At 37.4% G+C, this 24,078-nt stretch overlaps 4 protein-coding genes across 4 annotated transcripts; 3 read left to right on the top strand and 1 right to left on the bottom strand.

Moving 5' to 3' along the window:
* Positions 1-525: 525 nt before the first annotated feature.
* Positions 526-5,281, top strand: LOC105171149 (protein tesmin/TSO1-like CXC 5). Its single transcript, XM_011092204.3, has 8 exons — positions 526-1,277; positions 1,615-1,722; positions 2,233-2,410; positions 3,279-3,545; positions 3,798-3,898; positions 4,044-4,138; positions 4,353-4,727; positions 4,895-5,281. The coding sequence occupies exons 1-8, from the start codon at positions 943-945 to the stop codon at positions 4,921-4,923; spliced, it is 1,488 nt and encodes a 495-aa protein (XP_011090506.3). The 5' UTR covers positions 526-942; the 3' UTR covers positions 4,924-5,281.
* Positions 5,282-5,514: 233 nt separating this feature from the next.
* LOC105171058 (TOM1-like protein 9) lies at positions 5,515-12,092 on the bottom strand. The gene is made up of 10 exons (XM_011092101.3): positions 11,641-12,092; positions 10,765-10,843; positions 10,429-10,527; positions 10,225-10,338; positions 9,951-10,111; positions 9,015-9,096; positions 8,638-8,723; positions 7,778-7,966; positions 6,638-7,098; positions 5,515-6,416 (listed from the first exon to the last, which is right to left on the bottom strand). The coding sequence occupies exons 1-10, from the start codon at positions 11,739-11,741 to the stop codon at positions 5,797-5,799; spliced, it is 1,992 nt and encodes a 663-aa protein (XP_011090403.2). The 5' UTR covers positions 11,742-12,092; the 3' UTR covers positions 5,515-5,796.
* Positions 12,093-12,300: 208 nt separating this feature from the next.
* On the top strand, positions 12,301-17,275 carry LOC105170970 (uncharacterized). The gene is made up of 8 exons (XM_011091985.3): positions 12,301-12,764; positions 13,195-13,353; positions 14,195-14,526; positions 15,492-15,831; positions 15,995-16,143; positions 16,227-16,320; positions 16,669-16,740; positions 16,847-17,275. Exons 1-8 carry the CDS (start codon positions 12,408-12,410, stop codon positions 16,889-16,891), a joined length of 1,548 nt encoding a protein of 515 aa, XP_011090287.2. The 5' UTR covers positions 12,301-12,407; the 3' UTR covers positions 16,892-17,275.
* Positions 17,276-18,750: 1,475 nt separating this feature from the next.
* ASP3 (aspartate aminotransferase 3) lies at positions 18,751-23,980 on the top strand. The gene is made up of 12 exons (XM_011091860.3): positions 18,751-19,083; positions 19,568-19,639; positions 19,727-19,788; positions 19,870-19,953; positions 20,804-20,903; positions 21,003-21,123; positions 21,571-21,734; positions 21,865-22,002; positions 22,406-22,527; positions 22,708-22,802; positions 23,464-23,584; positions 23,751-23,980. Exons 1-12 carry the CDS (start codon positions 18,865-18,867, stop codon positions 23,833-23,835), a joined length of 1,383 nt encoding a protein of 460 aa, XP_011090162.2. The 5' UTR covers positions 18,751-18,864; the 3' UTR covers positions 23,836-23,980.
* Positions 23,981-24,078: the final 98 nt, after the last annotated feature.

The following is a 24,078-nucleotide window of genomic DNA, read 5'->3' as shown; positions in this document are numbered from 1 at the left end:
TATATATACAAAAAATTAAGTCGTTATTTAATATAAGTCGCTCCTTAATTTGTGATATGTAATTCACATAAAGTCGTATTTATATATTTCAATATTTTTATTATTTTTAATAGCATTACGTCTGATTGCATAATTACAACCAAACGATTTTTAGAGAAACGACCCTTTTATTACTTTTTCTCCAAAATAGTTAGGTAGCATTCTTGAATAACTATAAACAAATATTAAAATTTTTAAAATTTAATTTTAAAGTTTTCAAGTGTAATTAAATATACAAAAAATAATAAACAAATAAATGCAATGGTGAGAAGAAAAAGCTCTTGATTTTAAGTTTAATTTCTTGAATATATTTATAATTTATCTGTTGAAGAATGGTGAGAATTGGACAAGAGGGAACAGGAGAGAACGCATCTACCAATCCGACGATCCCTGAAGCGTCAGATCAAAAGTTTCAATCTCGGACGTTGGACCAACCCTACTTATCATCCGGCCGTCAATTTCTGTAAAATTGAAATTTCAAAAGAAGTGGAGAGGGAGTATAAAAATCAATGAGAGTTGTACTCAAAGTACTCCTCCACTAAGACCTCAATCTCACATCTCTCTCCCCAAAATCCCCAAAATTTACCCTGTTTTTCTACTTCGTTTCCAGAAAGAAAGATTCAGTTTTGAGCGAATGATGGGCGTGAATTCAAATCCATATTCGTTTCTTGAAACGGAAAGTGAGAATGAGAGTTAAGAAATTCAATGCCCATCAGATTTTTTTTCTTTTTTTTCCTTGGAAAAGTGAAGATTGTATTTCTCTTCAATTATAGATTGCGTTCTTCGCTCCAAATTTGCCTTTTGGGGAGTGGAAGAGCAAACCCGTGATTTGTTTTCTTTTTTCTCGTTGTACGAAAATCAAAACCCATAAATTTTTCTCAGTAATTTATAAAACTTGGGGTGATGGAGCAGAGCGAAGCGGCGGCGCCGGTGGTGAGGCAGTTGGACTTTTCTGTTAGCTATAATGCTTCGACGAAAGCCAATGCATTGGCCAAGGGTATTTTGATATTGCCTGAGCATCCGCAGGCTCAATTGCAGTCCAAGTTGCTGGCTTTAGCACAATCCCAACACTTGCATGCACGTGCAAGTTCTTCATCGCAGCCGCAAAATAAACGGCCGCCACGGAAAGTGGTGGCAGTGGCGGCACACAAATCGCCGCCTCAAGAACTTCCTCACATGGTGGGGCTACTGAAATCAAAACCAATAGCCCCACGGCTGGCTCACCCCGTGAAGCCAGTGTAAGGCATTTTGGACTTATTCTGTTATAATTTTAATTTGTTTGTACTTTTCACTTTGCATTTTGAGTTTTGTATAGTTATGATTTTTGGGGAGATTTCACTGATGATGTTGGTGCAAATTGGGCGGTAGTAATTATCATCTTTGTGAATTTTACTTTATCTTCCTCTTCTAATTATAATGTGAACATTTGTTGGGCTCAAGAAAATTTAAGAGGATTGAAATTAATCTGTTTAGTACAATATTTACTGATCTGATCCTGCTTCCTCTTAAAGGAAGCAATCGGACTACTAGTTCGTTATATGAGATTGTAATTGTTAATATGTATTTTTTCTTCAGGAAGACAGAGTCCCCAAAATCACGAGAGAGGTGTAATATAGAACCGAAGGATAGCACTCCCAAGAAGCAGAAGCAATGCAACTGTAAAAATTCTAGATGCTTGAAGTTGTAAGTACACTCCACATATTGGTTAATATCTGTGTATTAATTCGACCTTGTTCAGGGATTTGCTGCCTATAATTTGATAAAGCCAAAACTGAAATGCTGACTGGATGAATTAAAAGGTGTGGTCTGATTTTTCATGTGCCCTTCCTTCTCAAGTACCAGGTTCCGGTCCATGAATTAAAGCTAGTTTTATGATTCTTATGCATTGTCATCCCTAAAACAGTGTGCTTTTATTAACAACACTGAGGCGGGAAATTTTAGATTCTGTGACTTGGTAAATGGGTTGCTGGATTTATTTTCCTTCTCTTTTGGTGTTCGTTTCTTTTGTTTTATTTCTTCTGTGGTAACACTTTAATTGAATGTAGCCAGGTGTAGAATGTAAGATCAAGCTCTGCTAATTAGGATTTCAACTAAGTTCACTTCTCACTTTCTTAATATTTGATGTGAGCATCAGAATCCTGTTAATTCTTTTTTGTATCAGTTCTCTGATAACCTGGTTGTTTTGACCGCCAGGTATTGTGAGTGTTTTGCTGCTGGTAGTTACTGTGATAACTGTAACTGCATCAACTGTCACAACAAAATAGAACATGAGGCCGATAGGAAGGGATCGATTGACGCAATTCTAGAGAGAAATCCCAATGCGTTTACACCAAAGATAGCTAATAGTCCACATGGAGCTACAGATGGTGGGGTATGACACTTTCTGGACAGTGTGCTAATTCCTTGCCTTGCGGATTTGTTGCTTTGATTATCTTGCTTTATGTATCTCATTGTTTTTCTTCCTACATATCATCTTCCTAATCTTGTGAATTTTTAAGGAAGAAGGTTCAAATTGAGAATTGTTAAATGCTGAAGATATGAGCTTTCCTTTTGAATGAACTTAAGCCTTTAGATGAGGTAGACATTTAGACTGGAAATAGCGAATCCAGAGCTGCAGAATATATAAGATTGAATAATTAGTTCTCAATACGACCAATTTTAACTACTTTGTCTTGGATTTCAGAGATTAATAATGAATTTTGTTTGTACCTTGTGGAGGCACATTGAATATATTTGACAAGCCTCTTCCATGTCACAATTAATCTTTTAGCCTTCTTTCGGTTTCCAGAATATGTGTTTTTCAAAGCTCATTACTTATACAAAAGGGCATCAGAAACAAAGAATTCCCTGATTTAGGTCTTTAAACATTTTGTTAGGCTGAACATTGTCATGCTTTATTTAACATAAATGAAAATGAAAATTTAGGTCTTGACAGTATGAATCAAATTTGTATATTATAAAAGGAGATGGACTTGATGGATATGGTGGTTTAGTTTATCTCGAAAAAGTTCTGCTTCCAAGAGTTAATATGGTCTGCCAAAGATGTGGCTGCTGCTGCTGTAGTAAGTTATGGTTTATCTTTACCTAGACTGAAGAATCAACACAAACATCTACAAAGATGCTTGTCCCAGTGAATGTAACTTTTTAACAGTTCAATTAGTTGATCGTCACCTGTGAATTGTGATAACTTCAATTCTGTTTGGCATGTACACACCTTTAGCTGATTTCGTGAAATTCAGGTAGAGCACAAGAAAGGATGCAATTGCAAGAAATCTGGGTGCCTCAAGAGGTACTGTGAGTGCTTCCAGGCGAATATTCTATGCTCTGACAAATGTAAATGCATGGACTGCAAAAACTTTGAAGGAAGTGAAGAAAAGAAAGCTCTTTCTCAGGGGCATCCTGAACATCAATTGATGTCCATCCAACAAGCAGCCAATGCAGCCATCAATGGAGCCATTGGGACCCCACCAAGCAGGAAGAGTAGAAATCACCAAATCGATTTCAGGGTAACATCTAATGAACAATTGACTAGTCCAGTTCCACAATTCTTCAATTGCTTATTTGATGGCTTTTGGAAATTCTATGTTTTTCCGTAAGTACGGGAAAAAGGTTTGTGGACATCCAATGAATAACTGCATCATGTTGTATTCTTGACTCTTGATAGCTAAGAAAAGCTATCATGAGCTAACCATCTCACAATGCCTGTTCTTACAAAGTTGGCTTAGACATTTGATGAAATTTCTTTTCCTGTATCTCAGGAAACTTGCTCCACATCCTATGCCTCTTGTTCGCCATTATCTGTTCATGTTTCTAAACTTGCCTCTTCAATGACATTGGAATCTTCCAAACCCTCTTACAGGTAATCTTCTTTCAACATTTGTTTTGTTATTATATATTCTCTGCAAGTTTTGGTAGTTGCAATCTATCTTTTCTCCTGGGGCTTGGGATATGAATAGACTTGTGTTTCACCTTTATGGTCTGTCACGGTCTTACTGTGATTGAAGGGCTCCTTTAGCTGGAATTCTCCAGTTACAACATGTGAAGGACTTTTGCAGACTCTTGGTTGAAGTTTCCGCAGAAGCAGCCAAGAGTCTTTCAGGTAGATTTCCTAACTTGAGAATTCATGATTTGCACAACAGAAATCAAAGTAGGCAACTTTAATTTTGACAAGTTGCTTTGCTGTTTGATCAAGTGATGACTGAATGGTGAATCATACTTGGTAATGCAATTGTAAATACTATTAGGCATAGATTAGAGATTAATCTATACGAATTTCAAGGTTCAACTTTTGTAATCTTTACTTGCTTTTCCAGAAGAAAAGAAAATGATCAACAGTGGCATGGATGTGAATGTGACCGAAACTTCAGTTGCTTCATCACATGAAGATGGTAAAGGCGATCAAAATGAACATGATTCTCTGGGATTATGTGGAAACCAAGAAAATGGGCTTCAAATTTTGTTGTCTGAATCCGATGGTTCTTGTATTCAAAACAGAAGACCATTGTCCCCAGAAACTCTCGCATTAATGTGCGATGAAGAGGATACAGTATTTTTGTCCACTAGCACCCCACCTACAACCACACAGTCCACCCTCGGCCTCAATCCTTTCTATGTTGAACAAGAAAGGCTTGTACTAATGAGGTTTCGCAGTTTTTTGAACAGACTCATCACGTGTGGCTGCATAGAAGGTGATGCGCATGTTCTCAGATTTCTGAACCTCTTCTAATTATTAGCAGAAATCGAAATATTCAACATTTTTAACTTCCTGCCCACAAAGTTCAACTTGAGAACGGGCCTCTTTATTTTCTGGAATTTTGGTGCACTAGTGTTGACAGTCTTAACCAATACATCGCAGAAACAAAAATAGGACGAGAAGCCGACTAGGACTCGTGCAGCTAGCTATCTGCTGACTGATGAACACATACAGATTCCAAAGTTCTGTCTGAGTTGAAAACTGGATAATATTACTGCAGGAGTAATGTAGCTTTGAGTAGAGGCTGGCAATTTTGGGTCCTAATATAGGGGACTGGTGATGCAACAACTTTTCTATTTTCTTGGTTCTTGTGTTATATAATTGCTAATCAGCAGACTCTTGTATGTAGCAATAATCAGGTTTGTATTAGATTAGAAAAAAAAGGGTCAGGGTTGTCTATTTTACTTTGAAATGAAAAATTCCTTCTTAACCAATCACCATATGTACGTATGTTTGGAAGAAAGGTTGAGGGTAATTGTTATTAAACAATTATAAGGTCTTTTTTCTGCAACTGTATCCAGATTGTCAGTCACTCGCTACATATGATTCATACGATCTCAAATCTTTACTTCAAAACAATATTGTATTTCATATTTTGTGATGTATGTATATTTCATGTATAAAATCATACCATCTATATATTAGAAACATGGTGTAGAATGTGACTGCATATTAATTGAAATAAAATTAATCGAATGTGGGACTTAACAGAATTATCGACAAGAGAATAATTGATGCCTTATTCATATCCGAACAAAATAATGTCTTATCCCTTCCTTTTATATGAGTTTTCCTTTCTACATCAAATGTACATCATTATAATAACAATATGAAACCCCAGAATATTAAGAAGCAAAAACGAAAGAATTGAAGGCAATACAATTGATGAAGGTGAGGAATATATCAAACGAAAATTAACCCTCGAAAAAGAGAACTACAAAAAAGAACTAAGGCGGCCGAGCAAGTTAGCAAGCAAAATAAAGGCAAATGGCCATCATCAGTTGTCACATGCTTCCGGCTCTACCTGGAGTGGTCTTCCCCGGTTTGAATTTAGAAATGTCGACAAGGTCTCCAAATAGCTTGTCCTCCGGCTTTGATGGCTTTCCTGATGGGACATACGAGGTTGTGGAGACTGAGTTAGTGGAATTTCTCCTGGAAATATCGTCCCTCACAGACAATCCAGACATGCTTTGCTCTAGGAACTGGGCATTTTGTTGTTGACCTTGGCCATAACCATAGCCATAACCGTAGCCATATGCAGCCATTTGGTTACTATACATCTGTTGTGGATACATATAAACCATCTGTCCAGATTGCATTGGTTGAGGAAGCATGCCCATTGGTTGAGGATTTGAGCCCCTTGGCATTTGGCTGTTTTGCATAGCTTGGTTGTTGATCGCTGGGAGGTGGCCACCAGTGATTGGCTGCATATGCATTCCAACGACCTGGTCATTTGTCATGGTTTGTGATCCCGGAAGAAATGTGCCACTTGGTGATGATGGCTGAGAGGAACTTGCTGCTACTTGTGTAACTTGCAATTCTTGAGGCTGGCTAAGGGCGGAGTCGCTGTTGTCTGGTTGAGCTTCCCAAGGAGGAGGAGGAAGAGCATTGCTACTTTGAGCACCTACATGCAACACGAGCAACTCAGAAACTGCTTCTAAGAAAATATGTAAATCCCCACAAAATGAAAGAAACAAGGATGACATCACTTAATAAGATTAGACGATGGCCTTGATTGAGTCATGCAATAGATATTCCCAAACTATACAATGCATAAAACAGATTTTTAACTTAATTTGTTCTTTATCTAAAGAATAATGCATCAAGAACAAAGTAGAGATGCACCGTAAATGGGCGAGGCCGGCTGCTGTTGCTGGGTTATCTGACCATTCCAGGCAGATGCAGAGCCTTGAGAATAAAGTGACTGTTCATGTTGGGGTAGCATAGGACCAGAAATGCTTCCATTTGGGAATAAAGAAGGTTGTGGAGATTGAACATTTGTTGGTTGCTGGAAACGAGGTGATAAAGGATAGGCTTGTCCAGCTGCACTTGAAGATTGATGGTTGTTACTCTGAGGATACATTTCAACAAGAGCAAGAGCATTCTGCTGAGTTGCAAGAGGGCTCGCTGGCTGAGGCTCTCCAGCAGGAACAAGTGCCAGAGAGTCTATTGTAAGAGAGTTGAATCCATCTCCACTCAAAAGATCTATCTTTGGATCAACTTTTGTTGGAGTTGCTAATTCACCATTACTTGCTGGAGGAGCAGGGAGCAGTAACTGTGTCCCTAAGCTAGCACTGGATGCAGATCTGCAAATGATATTTGCATCGTTGTTGACATATATAAAATCATTTAAAATTCAAGTCGACAAACCCGCGAAACTTTACATCTTCTGAAGCACAAAGAATAAAAATTTAGAAGGGCGAAAAAGAAAAATTAAGGTATGTCAACTGTAGAAATGTGTATAAAAGTGTGCCCTTGTATAAAAGTCGCAGGGCACCATTTTCAATATCTAAATGATCAATCAGAAAACTTCCGAATTGGCCACATAGTTTTTTTTTTGTGTTTTAGGTAAAATCCATCATTAGTGACACATGTAGGCTAGCATTCTTAATCAACCAATAGTAACCTTTTTCACTATTGAGCATGAGAGAAGGACAAATCTGTGCAATGTATGCTGAAATTTTATGCCTACAGACTGGAAGTAATTAGTCAAAAACAAGAACAATTCCATGATGGCTCTCAAAAAGGAATTTAATGTTTTAAATAATTATTTTGTACGTCAGATGCCCTGTTGCAGTTGATGCATTCTCATTTTATCTTTGCTCCAAAGATACATGAAGAAGTCATTGAAATAATTGTAAAACTTCAGGTTAACAACCAAGTTGGATAACTAACCCGAGCAGTTGAACTACAAACAACCACAAACAAGTAGAATAAACCCAATAAAAATCTAAATCATACTTAACAAGCAGGATTGAAATTTACCCTTTGTCTGATTGTTTATCACCAGTGTCAATAAGCGGAGCATCGATGTCAACCAACGGTTTATCTGATTCAGGTTTTTCCTCCTCCAATTTATTAGAGATCGCTCCGGAGGAAAGTGATTCATGCTTAGCAAGCACACGTTGCAAGTCATCGTTTAGTGCTAGTCCTTCACATAATAGTGATTCATCCCTACATCGGGTAATATGCAAGAAACCGTGATGGTTAAGAATGACACCTGTATTTGGACCTCATTCATCCAGAAACTAGGGTGCATATTCTCAAACAGCATGAGACTTTGAAGATTTTCCGCCAATGGATAAATACATTCATTAGTTTCGGACATAAGAATGTTTTATATGATAACACTAATTTATATCAACATCAATAACATAGCAGGTCACTTAGTACAAAAGTTTCCTAGACAGTTTGTTCAACGAGCATGCAACTAGGATACAGCAAGTGTTATTTTAACAAAATGAACTCTACAGTCTACATTTACAAAACATAATTTCACCTGATGTATAAATCTTTCAAATAGAAAATACAAATAAGAAGCTTGTTAATACGAGAAAGTTCACCAGAACTCTCAATAGTCTTTGGTATGATATGTTGATGTCACATATGATGCAACTTATCGATGCCCTCATAAAGAAGAAAAAATATCTCAGGTTAATTCATCTAACAGATGGTCCTGCATGAGGTTGGTTATTCATAATAGTTATTTTTCTCAAAACTCTGTTCTTTCTCCACATCTCCAAAATAAAAACAAGACATGCAAGCATTGAAAGGTGGAATACTGAGATCCAAATGGCAAAACACATTCCATGGTAAGCAGGATTCTATGTATAACAAGGCCTTACGCTGTGGAATTAACAAGGTGAACAACTCTATGCTTAAATGAACGACACTGTTCCACCAGATCAATGATGACATCCTGCTGGACTCCCTGCCACCCAGACAAGAAGTTATACTAAACACTCAGAGTTTCATGTAACAAAATGCTCAGCAAGTTTTATGATTAATGGATAACGTTGTAATGTTATTTACTAAACCAGTTTTGCTCTCATAGAAGGAAGTGCTTCCCAATCTTGTAATACAAGCAATTTCAAACCCTAAAAGCATTTTTAACAACTTCACATACTTGTAAGGGAAAAATTGATCCAATTGAACTATCATTTTGCCCCAATATTCTATCGCTGATTGTGAGCGAATTCAACATTCTATAATGTGAGCATACCTCTTTGTTACTAGGATCTAAAGCATTCAGCATTTCTGCAAGGACATCCATAATACCACGTGCATTTTGAATTTCTGTCAAGCTAACCAAAAGAGATCCACAGTAAAAAACAAAGATCACTAACAACCATAAAAAACATACAGTCTTACAAAATAAAGTAACATAACCTAGTTTATCAGGCCTGCATTTTATGCAGTTCCGAATTTAACGTTCACGGAAACATAATGGAAAGCTACTTGGTAAGTGGCTTCAATAACAGAGAAAAGATGAAAGTGATGACACAATATCAGAAGAACAGAATCACATGCCTTTACAATTACAGTTCACCAAATGGAATACAAGAAATAAAAGCTCAGGGAACCTATCAAACATTAAAACAAATTAACATCAGTAATCAAGACATGTACTACTGCTATGATCTATCAATGGTAACAACAATTTCCACAGAGTAAGCTAATTATCTGCATCTAGCAAGATATTAAAAATCAATAGCATATACCAAGTCTAACCCATCAGTTCTAAAACAGTTCCATTTCTGGGACAAACCTTCCCAATATCCCTTCACCAAATATATTCAACCAATTACATTAACTAGGAGATTATATTCTCCAACATCAAAAGCCCAACAGACGCGAAAAGATTTAATCATCCAGAGAATATCATCAAGGCACCAACAGATTAATTAATGAATTCTCTGTCCAAAAATTAGCATGCATTTTTGCACTATATAAATCACGCGTCACAATAAAGAGTAAGAAGTCAGGAATTAGAATTCATCCTTCTAAAAACTCTAGTGTAACTACTTTACACCCATAGAAAATTGGCTGAAAAAATAAATCAGCCTATCATACTCCAGATGAAGATTGCATCAGCATTTTTCACTGTAAAATTCTTCGACGAAAGAACATTTTGAAGTTAGAATCCAGAAAAATGTACCTCAATGTTGGAAATTCATCTTCAGCAGATGACTCAGCTGCAGCTGCTCCAGATCCAGGATTACGAAGATTTTGCTGATAAGATATAGGAGGACGTGTCTCTGGTGCTGCAAAATTTGGTGCCGATGTCTCAGCTCTCTGAGGGAAAACTGTCCCAAGACGCTGATGAAAATGCCATATTGGATAATAACAAAGAAACAAAGATCATCATTGCATAATCAGGCATATAAAATGAAATAATAAGGATAAGTCAAGAAGATGCTAGCATGACTTACCAATAACTCCTGGTACGCCACAAAGTATTGGGGATATCTTGCCCTAGGTCCTCCAAAAGCTTCTTGCCAGGTATCTATTAGAATTAAGATCTTTTCTCTCACATGAAAGTCAGGCTGCAACAACAAATTTTTCCGCCAATAAAATTGCTGCAAGAGATTTGGGAATAGAGACCAACAGTACCCACAATACGTGAATTAAAATACCTTCTTTTTCACCATTTTCACCATCTCATGAGGTAACTCTTTCTCAGCAACATGCATATGGACAATATCACCGCAGTTCTTCACAATGGTCTCCAACAGCTAGAAAATGAAATGACAACCAAATAATTCAACTAAAATAACTATTCAATAATCACAACAAGAGTTTTGTGGCATCCAAGTATAAATCACCAATAACCCGACTAGGAAGCATTAGTTTGATTTGGGGAAAATGGAACACATAGGGTGTAAGAGGCGCAATATTTGTGTTCAAGAAAGAAAATTGGGAATATGAAATGATGGGAAGTTGAATGTTCAAGAAAGAAAAATAAAGCTTACTGTTAAGGCAAGAAGCTGGACTTTCGGTTTTTTGCTACGGAGACGCGCCTTTATACCTTTTACAACGTCTTTTGCTTGTCTGATACAAAGAAAAGAGAACATCAGCTCGCAGAAGGCATGATTTTCTCAAAAAACAATCGTTACATATCAAAGTGAAGCTACATGTGCTCCAATTGCCAGCATTGACCATCAACAGAACATAGAATTTGTTTAAGTCAAAAGAGGAAAAATCCTCCGGAACTCTCAGAACACCTCCACTCCATGGTGCTGAAATTATCTCTCCCGCACTCGGTATTCCGCTCCTATAAAGTAAAAGTCAACTCGAAGCACTGTAAATTGGTCAATCTAATTAATCAATTACGAAGTCTAGAAGCATAGCCATCTCTTCTGGCTGAAATCTGCCTTATTCACAGGATGAAGTATAGTTCTACGTTACATCTACAGCAGACTGTCAGCATTGATATGTGCAAACAAGCAAAGCTACAGTGATCACAGAAGAAACTAGTTAAATAGAATTTTAAAACGGTAACCATCAAGCTGTAGTTCAAGTTAACAACATTCTGGAATTACTCTCAGAGATGGTCATTTCTGCCTACCAGCTACCTTTCAAATTCTAATTGTCCATCAAATATACATATATATATATATATATATATTGCTTCTTTTCTTTTCAAGATATTAAAAGAACCAATGCCCAATTAAATAAAATCTTAACCGTGAAAAAATCACGTAATCACCAAAAGGAAGACACACAAGAATACGAAAATACAGTAAACATTGTCTTTCTTTCGAATCCTTCGTTACAACCAAAAGGAGCGGCTATCAAATAAACTAAAATTCAGAAAACAAAGAAAAGAGCAAGAAGAGAAAAATTACGCAGGATCGTGATTGCAAATATCAGAGATCTCAATATTCATCGCCCAATCTGGACCGATAAGCAAGTCGCTCGTCGCTCTTTCCACCATCGAATTGACCATCTTTTCTCCCGTTACTTCGAAAATCCGTCGCCAGAGACAAATCGGAATCGCAATCAGCGTCGCCGCCTCACTGACGGCTGAAGCTCTCCCGAAATTCTAGAAATACACCCAAGAATCGAACTTAAATCCACATAATAGAAATTAAAGAAAATGAGACAAAAATAATAATCTCGAGGAACCCGATCTCTGGCTTATATCAGTTCGATTAAGATTTCTACTGAAACGAGAAAAATGGAAAATATTCGGGAAATTATGAAAAATTGAAGAATCCAATAATATCAAGACACGTGTGGACGCGACTTCGTTGTTCTTCTTCTCATTATTTTTAAAAATTTAATAATTAATGATAGATGAAAGATGATAGATGCCTCCGACCATCAGGATCAACGGCTAAGGTTGTTTCCGGAAAAAGGAAAGTTGCTTTAGAGATTGTTGTGGACCGAATCAGTTTATGGCCCTTTCTTATAGCCTAAAAATAATACAGGATAAAGGCCCAAAGCCCGCTCCAAGACTTTCCATTGGGCCCACTTCTCTTTCTCACTCTCCTTAGGGCAGAATCCAAGCAAAATTCTCCTCTCTCTAGAAATCTTACTCCTCTCTCTCTCTCTCTCTCACTCTCACGCACACAGAAGACAGGCAAATTCCCGTTGCGAGCCAAATTCCGCTATGACAATCACCGGTACGATGGCGTACGAACGCGAGCAACAAATTCCCGGTGACTACGACCCGAATTACGTACCTGACTCCGTGAAATCTTTCGTAGTTCACATGTACCGCCATATACGGGAGAAGAACGTCTACGAGATCCACCAGATGTATGAGACGTCGTTCCAGAGCATCAGTGATAGGTTTTTCAAGGATGCGCCTTGGCCTTCTGTCGACGCCGTGGCCCCATACGTTGATAACGATCATGTCTTTTGCTTGCTGTATCGCGAGATGTGGTTTCGACATTTGTATGCCAGGCTTTCGCCTACACTCAAGCAACGGATTGATTCATGGGATAATTATTGTAATCTCTTCCAGGTTAGTACGGTTTTGTGGAATTTGGTGTTCCCTGGTTTTTGGATAGGGTGTGTGCCTTTTTGTAATTGATGCTAACTCGCATTTCCAAAAGCGGTGCTGGTTTCTAATCATTGAAGAGCTATATTCAGAGATCTATTTTTATTCTTTTTGCTGTAAAGGATTAGGACTGGATTCTCCAGCTCCTGATATCTGGTTCAGTGGGCGTTTCCGCTATAATGTTCCCCCGGGTGGTTCTATTTCGGCTTGTTATTAACGGGATTGTTTGATTGACACTAATTATACCGTGGACCATTTAATTTAGGGTTGAGGGAGAAAATTTACATAGTTCATATTGCAGGAGAGGTTTTTGCTCCAGACTGAATAAGGCTTTTAGCTCGATTTTATGGATGTAACTGCGCTAATGTTAATTTCTCAAATTTGTGGTGTACAGGTTGTATTACATGGGGTGGTGAATATGCAACTTCCAAATCAGTGGTTATGGGACATGGTTGATGAATTTGTATACCAGTTTCAGTCATTCTGCCAGTATCGTGCTAAGATGAAGAGCAAGACTGAGCAGGAGATTGCGCTTCTGAGGCAGAATGGTCAGGTATGGTGGTGAAAAGGATGATGCTAATTTGGTAGTAAGCTTGTACAAATTGCTCTTAAGAGTAGTGATATTATAATTATGTTTTGTAACTATTCTGTCTCCCTATGCTATTTTAATACTTAGTTCGTAGCCCTATATTAAAGTAGTGAAACAATGGGATGATTACATGATACCATTCAGTGTCCCTTGTCATTTCTGAGGTTTGTTGGTTTAGTAAAAGATTTCTATCATAATCACCATAGTTTACAAGGTGTGCCATGGCGCAAGCCCAGTACCATATGGTGTGCCCCAGGTGAAAGCCCAACCTTTTTAAGGCTAGGTTGATCCACCCAATTTACTTGGAAGATTGGGCTTTCCATTGTTAAAAAAGGCTAGGCTTTCTGGAGCGCAGCCTTTAACTTATTTTTTCTTTTAAAGAAGAAAAAAGAAAGATGTTGATTGCTACAAAGCCGACGGTGAAAGAGATGGTGACAGATGGAGAAGAAATGGACTCATAGTGATAGATATTTTATGTTTGTTTGGTTTATAATGATTATGTAGTATTTGCTTAATGGTCTTGCATTTTTGGAACACTATTTTTCCCAATACGTTGTTTTACATATTCTTTTTATGGTATAATGCTTAATATAATTTTTCATTTCTATATTTAATTGTTTTTGTGCATTATTGATGTTAAAAATCTTGATCTATGGATATATAATTTATTTCTGCAAATATGCATCATGCTTTAAAAAGGTGCACGACACGCTGTGTGCAATGGCTCCAGGGCACCTTTGTGATATGATGTACCATGCGCTTTTAACAACTTTGCTAATCACAGCTGTGTATGCTTATTTCTCAGGCATGGAATGTGTATGGTGTCCTCAATTACTTACAGGCACTTGTGGAGAAGTCTATGATTATTCAAATCCTTGAGCAGGAGAAGGAAGGCCTTGAACAGTTCACTGCTACAGATGGATATGACTACAGCGGTGGAAGTAATGTATTGAAGGTCTTGGGATATTTTAGCATGATTGGTCTACTTAGAGTTCACTGTTTGTTGGGTGATTATCATACTGCCCTGAAGTGCTTACTTCCTATTGACATAAGTCAACAAGGCGTTTACACCAGTGTTATTGGAAGCCACATCACTACTATATATCATTATGGATTTGCAAACCTCATGCTGAGGAGGTAGATTTGTTAATATTTCATACTGAAGTCTGTACACCCAGCTTTCTCGCCGTGTTTTTATTAATCTTGTTTGAATATCATTATTATTTGTTTGCTTATGTGATTAATCCTCAACTTTTCGCGCCCGTGTAATGTAAAGTATTGCTATCTGATTGGTCAGCTTAAGCAACTAGGAATCCTCTTACACTGAATTGATATCACTTGACCGCTCCCTAAAAGTTCCATTTACAATTTAGATATGCTCGTCTTTATTTATTTCAATGATGATTCCTGCTACTTGTATGTCGGAAGTGGTGTAGCTATGGTTCAGTAACACATATTCTCCAGTTTGAGAAGATTCTTCCGGATTTCTGTTTATGGGTAATTATAGCTTGTGGCAAAACATATTTTTTGAGTACCTTTTACTTTTTTACGTAGACCTTAAGTCGAAGGAGACATATTCATCTTCTTTCTTCTCCGCAAAGTTTTGGGGTACTATATTCGTTTTTGAACTTGCATAAGCATTGAATGGATTAACTCAATCTTCATCTTTCTTTAGCATGGCATACATAAATTTTCTGATGGTTCTTGCATGGTAAAGTTGCTTATAGCTGACCTTGTTGTCTATTATTTTTGCATTCTGATTGTCCATTTTAATGGCAAGGAAAGCAATGACAATGTTGTGATGTTCATCTGGAATTTCCTAGCATGTTTCCTTTTTCTTCCCGTACCTTCCAGGATGCCTAGTGCTGGAAAACCAGTATCTTTCTGGCTGATATCACACTTACTTGCTGTGTGTTTCTGTCCCAGTTCTTTGGAATGTGATTGTCTAAAGTTGGAATGTTTTTGAATGTCGCATGTCTTGATATGTGGAAATGTGCATGCTTAAAGAATCATAATGAAAGACAAGGTGCATCTCTTGTTAAATTGGAAGAGATCTTTGTCCAAGGATGCCATGTAATGTATTCTCAATAATCATTGTACAGGTATACAGATGCAATTCGAGAATTCAACAAAATACTTCTTTACATTTTTAAAACCAAGCAATATCACCAAAAATCCCCTCAGTATGAGCAGATACTAAAGAAGAATGAGCAGATGTATGCTTTGCTTGCCATTTCTCTTTCCCTTTGTCCTCAAGTGAAGCTTGTTGAGGAGGTTGTGAACTCTCAGTTACGGGAAAAATACGGTGAAAAAATGTCAAGGATGCAGAGATATGATGATGAGGCATTCGCTCTATATGATGAGCTCTTCTCTTATGCCTGCCCAAAGTTCATTACTCCCTCTGCCCCAAGCTATGAGGAGCCTCTCGTAAATTATAACCAGGTACAAAAGATCATTCAAATGCAACCCGCAAGTGGTTTTCCTTGTTTTTATCAGTTTCTCTATTCTCTCAGTGTTTGTCTTTTTGTATTCAACTAGCTGTGCATTGCTTATTATATTTATTTCCTTCCCTTCTCATAGTATTTGCTGAATTTAACCATTTCAGGATGCTTATAGACTACAGTTGAAGTTGTTTCTTTATGAAGTAAAGCAGCAGCAACTATTATCAGGCGTTCGAACCTTCTTAAAAGTGTACTCAACAATCACCCTCGGGAAGCTTGCTGCATACATGGAAGTGGATGAACCTACCTTGAGGTAAGATTCTATATCTCCCCCCAAGGTCCTGTCCTTTTTCCCCTTGTACGCAGTTTTAAGCTGTATTGCATTTCTATCCACAGGACGATCTTGATGACATACAAACACAAGACACATGCTGTAGATTTTGATGGAAAAATCACCTCGAATGCGGATATGGATTTCTATATTGATGATGTGAGTTCTTTTGCTTGGTCGTGCATTGGCAACCTAATTCTTGCAGAATTGTACTTCATTCTATTTCTTAAAGCATGAGAAAACTTCATTTTTTCACTGGATCTTTGCCTCGTCATATATTTTCAGTGGAAACATGTTTTTCGTTCTGCCAAAATGAATAGAGAATTCTAATGTGCATATGAGCCATTTTGTAAGAGTTTCTTCCAGCACCTATCCTCTCCAGAGCATCTTTGGGGGGGGGGGGGGGGGGGTTTAACCAATCCAGAAGTAGTTTAAAGTTTGTTATTTACGCACTCATTATTTCTTTCATAGTTCAGGATTCAGTTGACCTGTTCTCTCTGATTGCAGGACATGATTCATGTTGCTGAATCAAAACCAGCAAAACGGTATGGAGATTATTTTATGCGCCAAATTGTCAAGGTATGGCACCCACCAGCAACAAATATAATTCCTGATTTTCTTGATACAGAATGCTGGTAATTTTATTCAACTTTAAAAAGAAAAAAAAACTTATATTTGTTTGCAGCTCGAAGGGGTAATGACCGATGTCGACAGGATAAAGCTGGAATAGGCATTAGAAATTTACTCTAGGGTTTTCTGCTGCTTCCCTTTGTTTTTTCCATGTCGCCCCACACAAAAATTGCAAGCAACTCAAAATAAGAGAAGAATGATAGAAGGTGGGGCAGTTTTGGTAAGTATCATTGTTGGAATGGTATTTAGATTGTGATTCATTGTGAAAAATATACTTCTTCTTGGTAATGACAGCTAATAGGAAGAGAATGTTATGAAAGTGAAATCAAGTTTGCCTTTCCTTTTCTGGCCGCTGAGCGTGATTAACTTACTGGAACTGAGTGATCACAGTCAAGGTTTTCTCTTTCTGTTGATCTTAATATCACTTTGCTAGTATGTAAAATTCTGTTTGTTCTATTTTCAGTTAAAGGGTGCCAATTACATATCCTTCAGTTCAATCACCAGGTTGTCTTATTAGACATTGTGACCTTAAATCAACCAACCAACTACCGCTCTTAACAATAAATGTTATGGTGTTTCATAAAACGCCAAAGTGGATAAGGAAAAATCTCAAAATATTTCTCTAAGTACTGAATTCTTTTATTTATAGAAAATGGCATCACTGAGCATGTGAATTATTAGGTATTGTGTATTCCTAGAAACACGCCAAGTGACTATGGATGTTTCATCTATATTTATATTTGTACTAATATAAATGAAAAAATCTCTGTACATTCACAAATGACAATTAATAATACTGCCTTGTTAACTTTTTACGAAGTGAAGAATATTTTTCATAATAAAATAATTAATTTATTTAATTTTTTAAAATTTACATTAAATTGATAAATTATTTTTTTTTCTTTTTACTAATATAATATATTGATTTATATATTTTTTGTTTATAATATATTTTAAAACGTGAAAAATTATTTATTACATGCACGTAAAAACGACGTGTCACAACGGCGAATGCCTTTATATGAAAAGTGAGAAAAATTGTTTTAGTGGTTATGAATAAATTTACTTTTTTTTATAGAAGCAGATGTGTTATTGAGCATATTCTCTGCAAATATATTTCAAAATTTGCCTTCATATTGATAATCTGGACAAGGGTCCATAGGCAATCAAGAAGGCTCTTTAATTAGGTTGATGATCTCTATTGCACTTGAGAGGATCGTCAACTTAAGGTTGATTCAAGTGATGGAAACTACGACTAAAGGAAATAAAATTTTTACACAGAGATGTAACGCGTTTTCTCAAATAAAATATAACATCCATCAACAATCAACTTTTGTCAAACTCCACACTTAATTTCTTGATTTTCTACGAAAATATCGTCAATTTTTTTTTTATCTAAAACTGACTTCTTTTTAAAATTCAAATCTATAGTTTATGTGTGGAGCATTGTGATGATAAAATTTCTAGATTGACGTGCCATATCATCTCTTCAAATCCATTACAGACAAATTTTTATTATTTATATTAATATAAAAAAAAACTCCTTCCCACAAATCATATCAATCTTTTGTAAAATTAAAAATAGTCTTTAATTGATAAGATAATTATTTTATTTAATTTTTTAGATTATATTTAATTAATAAATTATTTTTTTTTAATATGATATAGTGATTTGTATATATTTTTATTTATAATATATTTTAAAATATAAAATTATTTATTATATAAATATAAAAATAATGTGACAACTATTATGTAATACGATATTCTACGGTTAGCCACACCGTAACAGCTAGACGCCCGCCGCGCCTACCTTGATCTTCGTGCCATCAAAACCCAAACACCGCAAAGCATCCATCTTTATCTTAACGTAGTAAGAGAAATAGACAGTTCAGTGGGCCCCACCCCCCGCGCGTAATTCCCTCCCCCCCCCCCCCCCCCCCAATTCCTTCCTTCTTAATATGAACCCCCGCACCGCATCAAAGCCAAGCCGAGAGCAGAATAGCGAAGCGGTTGCCTGCGTAATTTAACACAAGCCAGCCAGTTGAACATAGTTGAATAAAGCTCGCTAAGATGCACGGAGGAGGGAACACCTCACCATCATTCTCTTCGTTTTCGTCTTCCTCGTCGTCAGCCGCTGATCGGAGGTTGAATGCTCTGGTTCGCCACCTGGAAGGATCGTCGCTCAATGGGAGTCGCTCCATCGCCGCCTCTCCCACTTCCGGCTCTCACGGAGCCCCGAATTCCGTGTTTGATCATCTTGTTCGGGCGCCTGAAGATCCCATTCTCGGCGTAATTATTACTCCTCCTCTCTTTGTGTGTTGTGTGTGTGCTTGTGCGTGTACGATTCAGGTTTTCAGTTGTTGAATATATCACAGGAGATAGTGATCATGCAAGGATACTGTTTCGTGGATCTTTGGAGAGTATAAGATATGGTTGTACGGAATTGGAACTTAAAAGGAAGAGTTGAGATCATTATTTTTTTGGTGATGAATATTCTACATAATTGTATTAGAAAGATTTTCGGTTAACGGATGATCTCTTCCTACTAAATAGATTCTTCATCTTTTGCCTCCTGTAACCGGATGAGTTTAAATTTAGATAGCTGCACCAATATATGGTCTTCTTACCGTTTCTTTTATTTGTGATGGTGGTGATCAATGTACTTAACATGACTTCTCTTTCTTTCTCAAGTTCGGCGTCGACTTCCAGTCCCTTTTGAACTTTCCCTTTTATATGAGTATATAAATTATTTCTACAATTTTTGGATAAATAGGTGACTGTTGCCTACAATAAAGACCCGAGCCCTGTGAAGTTGAACCTGGGAGTTGGTGCATATCGGACAGAGGTGATTCTTTATGTGCTTGGCTTAGTTACATGATCAAGTACAAATCCTTTATCAGTACCTTTTAGCTTGATACCTATATTGATATAGGAAGGAAAGCCTCTTGTTCTGAATGTTGTTAGAAGAGCAGAGCAGATGCTAGTGAACGACCGGTACATATAGCTTTCTCATTACTATTGTATTTGGACATTATGGTTTTACTGAATAGGTATGTAAGGCCGAACTTTTTGCAGCTCTCGTGTGAAGGAGTATCTTCCCATTGTTGGGCTGTCAGATTTCAATAAATTGAGTGCTAAGCTTATACTTGGTGCTGACAGGTAATGGTACTTAAACATGATAGTGGACTTTAAAATGCTTATTATGCTCTCAATTTTGATTGTATCTGATGTTAATCATGATAGACGCTATCCAATAGTAATTAGAGCGACGATATTTGGTCCAATTGTACATGATCCTTATTGACAAACTACACTATCCTTTTCCACAGCAGTTAAATATGTAGTTAAATAGTTCTACCACCAAGAGATGAGCTAATGGTTCATTATTTTGCATTGAACTTTTCTTTAGGCATATATGCTCAGGTTACTGCCGAGGATCTTTAAGCTCATAGTTAATGACATAACATGTCCATCTGTTTCCTTTTCAAGAGCAAAATTTTCAGCTTTTAATCGCATATAACTAATTAGAACTGCATGCTTGGATTCTGCATCTGCCTGTCTGCCTCTTGTAATCTTCTGGTGTAGCCTTCTATGGTCATTAACCTTGTCCGCCAAAAAAATCAAGTTACAAGCTTGCTTATTTAAAAAGAGAAAAAGAATTAATGCCCACCTGTTTATTTTCTGGTCTAATCATCTATTCTTGATATTGATGAATTAGGAGATCATCCAGTTTTTGCAGAACATTAAATGAGTCTTCTGCTTTTTTTGAGTCGTATAAAATTGCATGGTTAGCCTTACGCTCAAATCAGTGATAAAATCACCACTAATTCTCTCCTCTATATGGACATAGCATTAAAAGTTGCATTGTGGCTTGTGCATAAGGTTTATTACCTATTGCAGTATTTCTAATTGATTATTGTTTAGTCATAGCTTTCTTTAGATATTTGTTTCTAATTACCTGTACGACATTGGTCTGAATGAGTCCTTTTACTTGCTTGCTTGGAGATAGTCCTGCGATCCAAGAGAACAGGGTTTCAACTGTTCAGTGCTTGTCTGGTACGGGATCATTGAGGGTTGGAGCTGAATTTTTGGCTCGACACTATCATCAAGTAAGTTTAGATGACCTCATTCTATCATTTACACAATGTTTCTTAGTCAACAGCAGTATACAAGTATCCAACACCTACCTCTTGTCCATGGATTTGCAGCATACTATTTATATTCCGCAGCCAACATGGGGAAACCACCCAAAAGTTTTTGGTCTGGCAGGGTTATCTGTGAAGACTTATCGCTACTACGATCCAGCTACTCGTGGACTCAACTTCCAAGGTTCAAGACTTTTTTCCTTGTAAACTCAAAATATCTGGCCATCTTGTTAAAGGGAGTCATAATTTTTTTTTGAGATGGAGGCCATCATCGATTACTCCAGCAAGGTGCACTAAATGGCATGCTCTCAAAAAAAAAGATGCAAATAGTTAGGCTGTGTCATTTTTTAAAATGAGAAATTTGTATATTTTGGTCATTTTCTTGGAATGATTTCTGAAATGGCCTTTTTTTAAACAATTTTGAGAGAGAGACACCTATCTTCAAAGCCTGCACTTCATATGTGGCCTTTAGTCAAGTTCTACTTGTGGACTCTTCATCCCTACTTATATACCATTTGATGAATTTATCAACAGAAACTTCTTGGAAAAACTTGCACATGCAAATATCTTCTACCATGAATCCTTTTGGTTTCTTGGAGAGACTGTGATGCATACTTTTGGCAAATAACAGGCTTGTTAGAAGACCTTGGATCTGCTCCTTCAGGAGCAATTGTGCTTCTTCATGCATGTGCTCATAACCCAACTGGTGTTGATCCAACCATTCATCAGTGGGAGCAGATTAGACAGTTGATTAGATCGAAGGCATTGTTACCTTTCTTCGATAGCGCTTATCAGGTAACTAAATTGTAGTTTCACTGAAGTTGGGAGTAGTTCTGATCCTTTGCATCTATAGCTTCTGAATCTGAGTGATTACTGATCCATTACCAAAGAATATATGTACTGATTTTCAAGTCAAATGCTGTAGGGTTTTGCTAGTGGAAACCTGGACGCAGATGCACAGTCGGTTAGGATGTTCGCGAAAGATGGGGGTGAATGTCTGGTGGCTCAAAGTTATGCCAAAAACATGGGGCTTTATGGGGAGCGTGTTGGCGCCCTAAGCATTGTAAGTTAGCAATAGAAGGATTGTTCATCTGTAATGAGATAGATGTAGGACCTTTCAAGATTGTCACTTGCTGCCACCCTGCTAACCCCACTGACTGGAAAAGGTATCCTACAACCTAGAACAAGGCTACTTGTAATTCCCGGTGCTTTAGTTTGCTAAGTACCAACTACCTGTGGATCTGTCTGTTTCAAAAATGACTTCCCCAATCTCAAAGTTCTTTGTCTACGTGTCATCTTATACTGATAATTCTTGGAAAGCTGTTTACATGTTTTTGCTCTCTCTTTCATTGATCATGTTGAAGATAAGAGTGCAAAATAGTACCTACTCTCGTTGTGGTTAAGTTTATTGGACATTATATCCGGAACAAACTAATGTTGTTGCTCAACTTTTTCCACATTTACAGGTTTGCAGGTCTGCGGATGTGGCCAGCAGGGTAGAGAGCCAGTTGAAATTGGTTATCAGGCCCATGTATTCAAACCCTCCCATTCATGGGGCATCAATTGTGGCAACAATCCTCAAGGACAGGTGATAAATGTTTCAATGTATACTCAATATTTGAAATATGCAATGCAAAAGCAAGTCCAACTCGCATGACCGAACAATAAATTTACAAAAAGCTAAATGAAAACGAAACACAAAGAAAATTATATCTGAACTCCTATTATAATGTCAATAGGTCTTACTTGTAGCATACAATTCCTGCAGATCCATGTACCAAGAATGGACCATTGAGCTGAAGGCTATGGCTGAGCGTATCATCAGCATGCGCCAGCAACTGTTTGATGCTTTACGTAGTAGAGGTAATTATCTGGAGTCATGTTCTCTCGATTGGTTATTACTTGTTGGTGCCCACACATTTACTCTCTTATTTAGCCATCTATTCCAGTCATATGCATGCTCAACCTTGGCACGTAATCCAGTGCTTGTGCCCAAACTTCTTGTTGGTTCAAGAAGATAGTTTTATTTCTCCTTTGTAATATGGTTTCTTCTTTTTGTCCTTGTTTCAAAAAGTGCTCTTTACTTTTCAGTTTCTGATGGCAAATGCTTAGTAATTCTTTTTAGTATCTTCAACCCCAAAACCACCAATTGTTGTGGTCTAGGTTCAAATGTTATCATATCCACGATATCGGTTCAAACCTTGTTGAGGCTTCTGCTGGGGCTAAACATAGGTATTGATCTGGGTGTTGAGTCCAACATGGTTAAGCCTTAGTTCTTTGCGGCGGTGAGTGCTTTAGGGACCCTAGTTGCCACACGTGATGCAGGCCCAATCTGGATAGGGTGCCAGCCCTATCTTCCCATTTAGTCTACCAAGAAAAAGGAACTTTAAACCCCAAAAGCTTCTAAACATCAAACTGCGGAATGTTCCTTTCCATTTGTATGTGCTTCATCGCAATATGCCCATCTTGAAATGCTCATGTATTGTTTCATTTATCTTTTGCATGTGCCGTCGCTTGTTGGCAGGTACACCTGGTGACTGGAGTCACATCATCAAGCAAATTGGGATGTTCACTTTCACTGGACTTAACTCGAAGCAAGTAGCCTTTATGACTAAGGAGTATCACATCTACATGACATCCGATGGGTAAAATATTACTGCCCTCCACCCCATCCCACCCTCACGTCACACATAAACACACACACAGAGAGTGAGAGAGAAGCTTATTAGAGAGAAACGTCTAGAAAAGAGAAGTAGAATTAGGTTTCAAGAGTTTTTGACAATATTGGTCTAATTGTTTCTGATCTTGCAGGCGAATCAGCATGGCTGGTCTGAGTTCAAGGACAGTACCACACCTCGCAGATGCAATACATGCTGCTGTCACAAGGGTAGCTTGATTCTGTTTTCAAATAATTTCACTCTACTGCAGCCATTTTTCTGGCCTTGATAGAGGATTTTTCTATGGTTTTGTACAAATAAATGACGTGCAATTTTATCTTGTGCCGAAAAGAATTCTAAGTAATAAGCTTTCCTATTTATTAATCTTGTTATGCTAGTAGTACTTGAAAGCAGTTATATATTTAGTTCTTGCAGCTATGACAATCAGAAGTCAAAGCAGTAACTTCTCCTGCTTGCAAAAA

This window comes from Sesamum indicum, linkage group LG1, assembly GCF_026168435.1.
Source record: "Sesamum indicum cultivar Baizhima isolate 11 linkage group LG1, ASM2616843v1, whole genome shotgun sequence".
Lineage (NCBI taxonomy): Eukaryota > Viridiplantae > Streptophyta > Magnoliopsida > Lamiales > Pedaliaceae > Sesamum > Sesamum indicum.
This window is presented reverse-complemented; position numbering and strand designations above follow the sequence as displayed.

Excerpts from the sequence above, each read along its gene's own strand:
- LOC105171058 (XM_011092101.3), bottom strand. The coding sequence starts at position 11,741 with ATGGTCAATTCGATGGTGGAAAGAGCGACGAGCGACTTGCTTATCGGT. Across the intron at positions 10,339-10,428 it reads TGAAAATGGTGAAAAAGAAG|CCTGACTTTCATGTGAGAGA; the intron begins GTATTTTAATTC and ends TTGTTGTTGCAG. Across the intron at positions 8,724-9,014 it reads TAGATCCTAGTAACAAAGAG|GGAGTCCAGCAGGATGTCAT; the intron begins GTATGCTCACAT and ends TCTGGGTGGCAG.
- ASP3 (XM_011091860.3), top strand. The coding sequence starts at position 18,865 with ATGCACGGAGGAGGGAACACCTCACCATCATTCTCTTCGTTTTCGTCT. Across the intron at positions 19,789-19,869 it reads CAGATGCTAGTGAACGACCG|CTCTCGTGTGAAGGAGTATC; the intron begins GTACATATAGCT and ends AACTTTTTGCAG. Across the intron at positions 21,735-21,864 it reads TCTTCGATAGCGCTTATCAG|GGTTTTGCTAGTGGAAACCT; the intron begins GTAACTAAATTG and ends CAAATGCTGTAG.
- LOC105171149 (XM_011092204.3), top strand. The coding sequence starts at position 943 with ATGGAGCAGAGCGAAGCGGCGGCGCCGGTGGTGAGGCAGTTGGACTTT. Across the intron at positions 1,278-1,614 it reads GCTCACCCCGTGAAGCCAGT|GAAGACAGAGTCCCCAAAAT; the intron begins GTAAGGCATTTT and ends TTTTTTCTTCAG. Across the intron at positions 1,723-2,232 it reads AATTCTAGATGCTTGAAGTT|GTATTGTGAGTGTTTTGCTG; the intron begins GTAAGTACACTC and ends TTTGACCGCCAG.
- LOC105170970 (XM_011091985.3), top strand. The coding sequence starts at position 12,408 with ATGACAATCACCGGTACGATGGCGTACGAACGCGAGCAACAAATTCCC. Across the intron at positions 16,321-16,668 it reads TGGATTTCTATATTGATGAT|GACATGATTCATGTTGCTGA; the intron begins GTGAGTTCTTTT and ends CTCTGATTGCAG. Across the intron at positions 16,741-16,846 it reads TTATGCGCCAAATTGTCAAG|CTCGAAGGGGTAATGACCGA; the intron begins GTATGGCACCCA and ends ATTTGTTTGCAG.